Below are 10,930 nucleotides of genomic sequence, written 5' to 3'. Positions count from 1 at the left end.
ATATATATATATATATATAGATTTAAAAAGCGCTAAGGTGAGATCATTTTTACATATATTGCAGATAAGGTGAGATCCATTTGGTGAACCCGAGATCCGTTTTCGGATCTCGCCTTTTTTACTGTGTATATCGAGTCTATTAGCTCAGTCGATCACACAGGAATCTAAATTTCAATTTTCGCTCGGATCTCAACTTTTAGGTTTTTGTCAAAATTTATACACGCGAAGTTCTTGAATGATCATCTTAGGGGGCGCTGCTTACGTTATATACAATACGCTATATTTTAAATAATGTGAGATCCAAATAAACGGCAACATTGCAAAGCGGTACTCTCGCTTTAAAGTGCGATAGCAAATAATGTAATAGGTAGCTGTACTACGTGTGCTTTAACGTAAATAATTTGATATCTGCTGCCTCGTATGTATTATTCCTAATCCACGGTACGTTAAAAGGGCGGATTTGTATTAAAGAGATTAAACTGGTGGATTGTGAGGAGAAATGTAAAATAACGTTTAGTTTAGTAAGCACAAAAATAAGAGGGTCAGTGGGAGTACCCGTCAGCAAATATTGGAGGACTACACCAAAAGAAGACTGCAGCGATTACTATTTGTGAATATCTTAGACAATCTGCAAAGTTTTTATTAAGCTTGTTTATTAACGATCCTCGAGGTCGTTTATAATTTTGTACTGCTGTCTGTCTCTCCGTGTGCACGATTACTTTGTTTACAAATGTCCGGTCGCTTTGAAAATTGATATACACAAGGTCGCTATTGGTATTCAGTTACGTAGACTATTTGTTAAGATATTTAAATGAAATTTTGTATGTAGGCATCTCCACTAAAAGTAAAACTAATGCCTAATAAAAAAATTTGTTTTGCTCATGAGCAATCCAATTTTAGCGTCGAGTTTTTAACGAGACGGTTATGCTTTCTCCCAATCGCTCGCTGGAACCACGTCCATCGATTTAAGAGAACGCGCGGACCGATTTCGATGAAATTTTGCAGGTGGATTCTTTTATCAAATTTGTAGATCGGAGTTCGTGAATTGGCAATATAGGCCAAAAAATAAGGAAGGCCTTTTTGACATCTCCGTTAATTATGAACCGAATTGCATGAAATGTATGTAGATACGTCGAATAAAAGTAAATCTAATGCCTAAACAAAAAATTTGTCATCATCGGTTCTGAAACCCGGCATAGAACTTCTAAGATTACATAATTATAATGTCTAATTTTGCAGGGACGAGTAGGTTCATTCGTTTGAAGATCTCTTGTAGGTGACGTTCAATTAGCAAGTAGATGTAGTTAATAACATTGATATTTAATAAGTATTTGTAGGATTTTATCTCATATTTGCAGATGGCCTATTAGAATAGTTTTCAAAACACCGACGAAAGTGTTTTACCACTATGAACAAATGGCACATTCGGATTTGTGTTATGTGGAAAAGTAAGAAATAAATAAGTTACCTACCAATTAAAAACTTTATTGCGTAGTAGACAAATTCCCTACATTTTACTTCTTTTTGTTACACAAATAATAACAACGCTCAAAGAAAAGTCACACAAACTAAAGATTTGTGAATAACTGTCAAGTTAAAAATTGAAATAAAATAGACAAATTCAGTAAAAAACGGTTGAAATACATCATAGGAGCGAGGTTGTTATTCTTTTTTAAATTTAAAGGTATTGTAAACAAACACTTTTATTTGGACCCAAGTTTTCTGCTCAAATAGTTCTTTATGGTCGTCCTTTAGCTTCATGCATTCATGCTTCTTAGGTGGTATTTTATTTTTGATGTGTTTTTTGAAAACATCCTTCATGATGTTCTTTTGTATAGTGTTCCACTTTCCCCGTTTATTTCCTTCTGACCCCTTGTTTGTTACAGTAACATTTCCTGGAAGAAGAGAGTCAATATGGTTAGTTGTTTGAATTAAATATGTTTTACTTATTTTATCTCGTATTACTATTTCAGGTTCTTCATTGATTTTGGTATCTTCAATATCATTTTCTGGCACTTGCGGTTCGGCATCATTTTCTCCTTCGTCGTCAGATTCTGTAAAACGTAATGTGACAGCAAAATAGGTAAAATTTTTTTCGAAGACTCAATAACAGTTGACATATACAGGGTGAGTTGTCGTTGAAAAAGTGTTGGCAACTTTTCGATACTCATTCATTCAATATATTATTAAGATCCCAACATTTTTACAACGACAGCGTAGGGTTTAAATTTCAAGTGTACATTCTTTCAAACTTTGAAGGCGTCTGGCAAAGTGTAAGACCCGACTAAATAATCTCGCTTTTTGATTTTTTCGCTCTTTAAGTATTACATTTAAAGGTAATAAAAATTTCGAAATGCCTCAAGGTCATTTTTTGCAAAAAAAAATCGTATCTTTACAAATATAAGGGTTGATCTGCAAAAATTCGTTACTGTGACCCTTCGCCCTTCTTCTCCTCGGCCAGGTCAGCAATTCTGTGTTTAGGTGTTCTTCAAGAAGCATTGGACAAGTTTTCAGCGTGCCTCAAATACCTACCCAAAATTGTCTACCAGCTCTCCTACAATAACTATTGCCAGGAAGGCATGTTTTTAAAGGTTGTCAAAGTACAGTACCTATCAAGAAAATGATTACTTACGTTTACAATCGTCATTCATAGCTTCCAATTCCACGTCAATTTCTTGAAGGGATTTACCTTGATGATCAGCTCCTTCTCCCTTTTCCATTATTAATAACAATTTAGATATTTTCGCAGTCTGATACACATCCTGCGGCAACCTAAAAAATTATAGCGCATTGGTTAAGGACGAAGTATTATGTATATTTCTCACCGATAATACTCTTCATGAGTTTTTTTGGTATGCCCCATGAATGATGCCACTTGTTCCTTCTCCGATTCGTTCAAATGTAAAATTTGTAGAACTGTAGCTATCTGCTTTCGTAAACGAGAAGATCTCAAGGTTCCTGGATTCGCTGCTCCGCAGTTTTCTGAATATTTACGCAGAATTTGTGATGCGTTTACCCATTTATCTTTAGTACCAATAGCCGCAAAAAGATAAGGATTTTCCTTTGGGATTAAATCATTTCCTCTGCGTGCGTCTAAAAGAGTGTCGATGTATGTTTGTCCGTTTTTTGGAAACAAAATTGGGACACACTTGCTTCCCTTCCCAATTGTCACTATCCTTTTGAAATGTTTACATAACATTTTTTCTGACTCCGACAAAGCCTTCATGCATTCTTCTTGCTCATCACTAGATTGATTCTCTAAATATGTGTTGAGTTTTATGTATTGTACATCGCCAACTCTTTTTCTGTTTAATAGAATTGTTAAAACAAGAGACGCTTCCGTCAATTTTTTAAAGGAAATCTGGTCCCTAATATTTTCTTTTAATACAGCCATAGATTGGTCAGCCACGCTTGTAGTATAATCCCGAAATTTGATAATGTCGCTTGTAATCGGTAGAGTTTTTGGTTTACTACTGTGTTTTTCATTCAAATCCTTTAGGGCCAAGCTTCCCATATCAAACTTCCATCTTTCGTTCACCAATGACTGAAACGTTTTTACAACCTTTAGGGTCTCTACATAATTATTCACTGGCAATACTGATTCTCGTTTTAACAATAGCGTTTTGGCTGCCAAGCATGCCCCTAACAATATGGTCTTCAAATGCATTGCTAACGAAGGTGATTTAAATGTCTTTTGTTCCGTGTCATATCCACAAATTATATGTGAAGCGTGAACCACTTTGTCATAGTGGATAGGGTTCAGAGCATCTAATAGACTTTCAATCCCATAAATATCTTTTAAAGGGATTAGCAGTCTTCCTAGTTCCCTAATTTTGTTTGACACCGCATGTTTTATATGGGGTCGTTTGTGTTTCCGTAAATAATCTTCGGCATATTGGCAAATAATTGGGTCACTCTTTCCGTTAAAAGATGCTCTGTCTGCATGCATGGTTGCGAAAACTTCGTCTTTTAGTCTTAGTTTGTCTAAAAATGATTTTCTGGATAGTTTAAATACTAATAAGTTTTGCCCTAAGCTGGCAACATTGTGATTATTCTCATCTTTTGGTTTAAATACACATTTCTTAGAATGTTGGCGCAATGAATTCAACCTATAGATTCCTTTACAAAAAGGACATGGCATGAATTCCTTCATTTCATCATTTGAGTGTGGTTTAAAAGTTGCTCTTTGTACAGGCCTGATTTTATTTTCGTCAACTAATATTAAATTCCCTTCCTTTCTTAAAAAATTTATCATATTTCTCCTTTCTGTGTCACCTTTAGGCAATTCCATTATTCTTTTAACGCTTTCCTCTTTATTGTGATGTCGAAATAAGTGTCTGGAGAAATTTGTTATTTCACGATTACAATAAAGACATCTGTCCTTTTTGTCCCATCGCCTGATTTTCCGATTGCTAATGTCTACCACCTTTTTTGAATCGCCCAATACTCCATGTACCTATACGACATAGGTACACAGAACAAAAATTAACAATGAAGCAATTGCTAATATACAAGATGTTCAATTCAATATATATATTTTAAAAACGTGTTCCATGGGGCCAAAATAGGACTTTTTTTCCTATAAACATGTATTAACGCCCACCAAGCTACAATAGTCCCAATTAAATTTTGAATTATGGCTACAATTATAGCTCAAATGTTCTGAAAATTCACAGGCCTTTGATTTTTTGACTATATTTATTTCTTGCTTCAAAAATAAGGTACTCTAATCACAGATTAAAATACTATGTTCTAATTTTTGGAGTGAATGAGGATTGCCTACAGTTTTAATGGCCATAATTTTCTATTTCAACTAAAAAATTTTATCACCTTTCAGTTAGGCATGAGAAAACGACAAATTCTAGAGGAAATCGTACATAAATAAGGGGTATGGCATAAATTTTTTCAGGACATTTGATAAGAAACAATCTTATTTTGAACCCAGGAATATGCGTTTAAATATGTATTTGTTCTGAATGTATACCCTGTATAGTGTTATTGTTATGTACTTTTCTAATTGGACAATTTTAAGTCGTAAAGTATTGCACAATAGATTTCTGCACAGGCTATCTGCAAATGGAAATAAAATAAAAGAAATATCCCAATGAAATGATGATATTATAATGGGAATTTCAATTATTATTCTGGTCAGATCGCCTATGTTGTACGTAAATTAATTTACTTAAAGCACAGGACAATTTGTAGTAAATAGGTCTCAATGTATCACTAATTAATTCTATTCAGTAGATTTTATGTTAGGTAATAATACCAGTAGGTGGCCTAGGGTCCACTTGAGGCACCCAGGGTTGGACTGGGTCAAGCATAAAGTGACCCGGTGACCCAGTTAGTTTACTGACCCAGTGACCCGGTGACCCAGCTTGACCCAGTGACCCAGTTTGACCCGGTGATCCAGCTTGACCCAGTGACCCAGTTTGACCCTGTGACCCAGCTTGACCCATCTTTACCCGGTGACCCATCTTGACCCGGTGGCGCAGTTTAAACCGTTGACCCCTAGGTTGATCCAGTTGAATCCGGTGACCCAGTAATTAAAATTAAATTATTGGTAGGTATCCGGAATATCTTAAAGTTAATTTTTATTCAAATTTATAGCATTAGGTTTGTATTGGTATTTAAATTTTGTCATCCAAAACAATTTCAAGTTACTTTTAATTTTTTAAAAAAAACCTCCTCAATAATATTCGCCAACAAGCATGTAGCCCAATTTCATTCAAGAGAACTAATACCTAAAAAATCAAACGCATTTGTTTATAGTTTGTAGTCAAGTAGTCAATGAAAGTATTTAGAGAAAAGATTTATTTGGATTAAGCTAACTAGTAGATGAAAATTAAATGTGAATGCACACCAGTAAGCAACTGGTAAGCCCTGAAGCAAAGAAATGAAGGAGGGAACTGTTTAGTAATAACATTACTATAATACAATTCGGAACATGGAAAGTTTTTTACGGCAGTATTAAAGCAAACATCACAGAAATGGCAGTTGTAAGCAATCGAGTATTATTTTCAATAAACCAGCATTAAGTTTCATTTATTTCATAATCTGTACACTTGAACCGAGGTCACTGACTTAACTGCGTTATTCGATCAAACTAGATTACTGGGTCAAATTGGGTCGCTGGGTCAAACCGGGTCACTGGGTCAAACTGGGTCTAACTGATCAAGAGAGTATGACGTGACCCAGCGACCCAGTTTAATTCAGTGACCCAGGTGACCCAGTAGTCCAACTCTGAAGGCACCTATGGATACTATTATATTATTATGTGACATCTACTGAATAGGTATAGCATTCCAACTCTCAATCGTGTTATTAAAAAAACTTGTAAGTACTTAAACATGATTGACTAATATGGCACATCTGAAAATTTCAGCCTTGTACATGACAAACTTTACGACTCAATACTGCCACAGTACACTTTACTGCATGTCAACATTTTGGTACTCACTTCTAGGTTAAAATTTCTTTGCGCAGGTGAAGCAACTTTAACGGCAGGTCTTATCTAAAATTTATTGCGATAACATGTAGTGATTTCATTTCAATTCACTAAAACCAAATTTTAACTTACAACAATATTCTGCAAAATCTTCACATTGGAGGGACCTTGTACTTCAGTTTCCTCCTGTATGCAAACAAAAAACGATCAGTTTTGTGTGCGTGTGTGTGTTGGGTTTTAGTGTATTGATATACAGTGCGTAAATTTTACCCCTGAACATACAAATCTCCTATGACAATGTCTATTGCTGATTTCTCAGATCTTTTCAGAGAGATCGTATTTGTCTAAACAAGTGTCTACGTACACTACGTTTTAATGCAAATTATTAAGACTGATTTAGGTTAATTCAGTGAAAGTCTATCGAACTATTTGACGCAAAAACGTTTTTCTTTAATAGTTTTGCTCTCTGCTATATCGTACCATTAGAATAAAACGAAAATTAGTATCTACCTTAAGTTGCAAAAATTCAGAAGATTTATTAAATGGGTCCTCATCTGCTTTATTTATGGAACAGCTTCCGTAAACCGCAGCTTCAGTACAATCATTAATCAGATCAGTTGGTTCGTCACTTGTACTCACATTTTTAAATTCTTGCTGCTGAAATAATTGGTAATTTATCAAACGCCTTATACAGGGCATCCTCTTAGGTTCGCAGCATATGAGAAATCTTTTTATTATTGATAGAGGTATTACAATTGGATTGCGCAAATACAAAAGTTGGGTTGCGCATGCGCACATTTTCACCTGCATAGTTGCTTGGTGTTTAAGGAATATTTACTAACACACAAAACCGGACATTCATATGTTCTTTGTAACAAGAATGATAAAAGATACCCTTTTTTGGAGGTGTGCGAAGTTTTTGGGCTGTAACTTTTTGGCCCGTTAGTCTACATAGCTGAAAAACAATAGCGACCTTTCTTATATCTTTAAGGACATGTGTACCAATTTTCAAAGCGATCGGACATTTATATACAAAGGTATAGCGCACACGGACAGACAGATACAGATAGACGGACATACAAACAGCAATACAAAATTATAAACGATCTCGAGGATTGTTAATAACTCAATCTCAAAAATTTGATAATTTCCCAGAATTATATTCTTCGATATTATAACAAGTAAAGATACTCTTGAGCAAAATTCATATCGTTTGACATACCTCGTATACGATTAAAAAAATTTGAAATCTGAAAGTGGAATACTTTAAGTTTCAGACCGTGCTGAACTTTTTATGAAGAATAACTTTTTTTCGTAATGTTAATAATAAAAAAAAGTTTTTCATATGCTGCGAACAAGAGGACACACTAAACTATTACTACCTTGCAGGAAATTGGTTCTACGACATCTATTACCTCAGACAGGCTAGTACGGGATGAGAGAGCACCACCTTTCTTCTTTTCATCAGGCTTCCATGAAGTCTAGAATAATAGTTATTTATTGTGTAAGTGTTTTAGATACCATTTAATTCACGCAAGAATCCTATAACGTCTATGCAGATAATAGTTATTTGTTTTACTAGACCAAAAACTAGTGACTTATAGAAAAGATTAAGAATCGTGTATATTCAAAAGGGACTATTCAATAAGTATCATAGCTTACCGATGAGTCTATAAATACGGTGGGCGATTTGGAACTTTGCTCATTATTCGTTGCATCCTAAAATGTTACACAAACGTTTACATAATACATATCTTTATATCATTATAAGCACTTACTTGACACTTGGAAGTAACGTTTTTTTCCTTCCATTTATTAAATGCTTCCCACGGGTCCTCCTCTACTTGAACTATAGAACTATTGTTGTAACAGTTATCCTGATCCGTCCTATCTGTTAAAGAATGTTAGAAAAGATACAGAGTGAAAAACCCGATACAACTGAATACCGAACGATCCTCGAGATCTTCACGCACCCATCATTTTTACAACATACTTTAAAGGGTTGATTCTTCTGTCCCACCAAATATAGCTTGTAAAATAATTTTTTAAATCGGCATTAGTTTTACTTTTATCTAAGGTGCCCGTGCCTACATACAAAATTTCATTTAAATATCTTAACAAAAAATGGATTGCACAAATACAAAAGTTTTTGCATCTGCACAGTTGCTTGCGGTTTAAAGAGTATTTACTAACACAGAAAACCAGACATTTATATGTTCTTTGTAACAGAAATTATAAACGAAACCCTTTTTTGGAGGTTTGCAGAGTTGGACTGGGTCACCGGGTCAACTGGGTCACTGAATTAAACTGGGTCATGTCATACTCTTTTCAGTTAGACCCAGTTTGACCCAGTGACCCGGTTTGACCCAGCGACCCAATTTCACCCGGGGACCCAATTCGACCCAGTAACCTAGTTTGATCGAACAACGCAGTTAAGTCAGTGCCCTCGGTTCAAGTGTACAGATTATGAAATAAATGAAATGCTGGTTTGTTGAAAATAATACTCGATTGCTTGACAACTGCCATTTCTGTGATGTTTGATTTAATACTGCCGTAAAAAACTTTCCATGTCCCGAATTGTATTAGAGTAATGTTATTTCTAAACAGTTCCCTCCTTCATTTCTTTGCTTCAGGGCTTACCAGTTTGCTTACAGGTATTCATTCACATTTAATTTTTTTCTACTAGTTAGCTTAATCCAAATAAATCTTTTCTCTAAATACTTTCATTGACTACTTGACTACAAACTATAAACAATTGCATTTGAATGAAATTGGGCTACGTGCTTGTTGGCGAATATTATTGAGGAAGTTTTTTTTTAAATTAAAAGATACTTGAAATTGTTTTGGATGATACCTAACAATAATTTAATTACTGGGGCACCAGGTCAAGATGGGTCACTGAGTAAAGCTGGGTCAAGTTGGGTCACTGGGTCCAGCTGGGTCACCGGGTCAAGCTGGGCCACAGGGTCAAACTGGATCACCGGGTCAAGTTGGGTCCCCGGGTCAAGCTGGGTCACCGGGTCAACTGGGTACCGAGTCACTGGGTCAGTAAACTAACCGGGTCACTGGGTCACTCTATGCTTGACCCAGTCCAACTCTGGAGGTTTAGGCGGCTTTGTGCTATAATTTTTTGACCCGATAGTTTACTTAGCCCAAAAACAATAGCGACGTTTCTTATATCCTTAAGAACATGTGTATCGATTTTCAAAGTGATCGGACGCTTCTAAACAAAGTTATAGTTGGCACGGACAGACAGACAGACAAACGGACAGAAGCAATACAAAACTGTAAACGATCTCGTGGAGTGTTAATAATAAATTAACGAACGAACGAACCTTCTTTAACAATAGTCGCTAATTTTAACAGACGTCTCGATCGGCTACCCATATTATCAAAAGCCACTGATTTCACTAAACGATGTAACTGTAACACAACACGAAGGCACTGCCCAGAGCCATGGAATGAAACTGAAAGTACCTTAGATTTATTTTCGCGCGCGAAATGTGAAACAGTACAGTCATTCATATCGCCGCATGATCTCTCCTTATCACAGCAATATCATTATATACACCATTATGATCTCTACTTAAATGTATTTTTTTATGATCTCACGCTACTGATTTTTATATGCAAGTTTTGCAGTTTTATTCTGATTTCTTTGTGTTTGGTGTTTACACATGATTGCAGGATAAGTTCGATGTTTTTGAACCGAAATTGTTACCTCCATGATTTGAACCAATTTGACTAACCAATGCATCTTTCTTCAAAAATGAATTTTGTGTAGATTTCGTTACGAAATACTGAACAACCTAATGGTTTACATGTAATCATAAGCAAATAACTTTAGAGTTCTTGTGATTGCTTTTTTACCAACCATGCACCATACGGTACTGGAAGAGAGATAAGAAAGCAATTTGATAATGATTTCTTTGGGTTTGGTGTTTATACATGATTGTAGGATGAATTAGATGTTTTTGAACCAAAATGGCCACCTCCATGGTTTGAACCAATTTGACTAACCAAGGCATATTTCTTCAAAAATGAACTTTTTACAGATTTCATTACGAAATACTGAACAACCTAATGGTTTACATGTAATCATAGGCAAATAACTTTAGAGTTCTTGTGATTCCTTTTTACCAACCGCACCATACGATACTGGAAGAGAGATAAGAAAGCAATTTCTTTGGATTTGGTGTTTATACATGATTGTAGGATGAATTAGATGTTTTTGAACCAAAATGGCCACCTCCATGGTTTGAACCAATTTGACTAACGAAGGCACCTTTCTTCAAAAATGAACTTTTTACAGATTTCATTACGAAATACTGAACAACCTAATGGTTTACATGTAATCATAGGCAAATAACTTTAGAGTTCTTGTGATTCCTTTTTACCAACCGCACCATACGATACTGGAAGAGAGATAAGAAAGCAATTTCTTTGGATTTGGTGTTTATACATGATTGTAGGATGAATTAG

At 35.3% G+C, this 10,930-nt stretch overlaps 1 protein-coding gene across 1 annotated transcript; it reads right to left on the bottom strand.

The window, feature by feature from the left end:
• Positions 1-1,594: 1,594 nt before the first annotated feature.
• On the bottom strand, positions 1,595-7,174 carry LOC116164372. Its single transcript, XM_031478540.1, has 6 exons — positions 6,959-7,174; positions 6,581-6,634; positions 2,826-3,544; positions 2,633-2,772; positions 1,947-2,054; positions 1,595-1,895 (listed from the first exon to the last, which is right to left on the bottom strand). Exons 1-6 carry the CDS (start codon positions 7,145-7,147, stop codon positions 1,663-1,665), a joined length of 1,443 nt encoding a protein of 480 aa, XP_031334400.1. The 5' UTR covers positions 7,148-7,174; the 3' UTR covers positions 1,595-1,662.
• Between the last annotated feature and the right edge of the window lie 3,756 nt (positions 7,175-10,930).

This window comes from Photinus pyralis, unplaced genomic scaffold, assembly GCF_008802855.1.
Source record: "Photinus pyralis isolate 1611_PpyrPB1 unplaced genomic scaffold, Ppyr1.3 Ppyr1.4_LG2, whole genome shotgun sequence".
Classification (NCBI taxonomy): domain Eukaryota; kingdom Metazoa; phylum Arthropoda; class Insecta; order Coleoptera; family Lampyridae; genus Photinus; species Photinus pyralis.
This window is presented reverse-complemented; position numbering and strand designations above follow the sequence as displayed.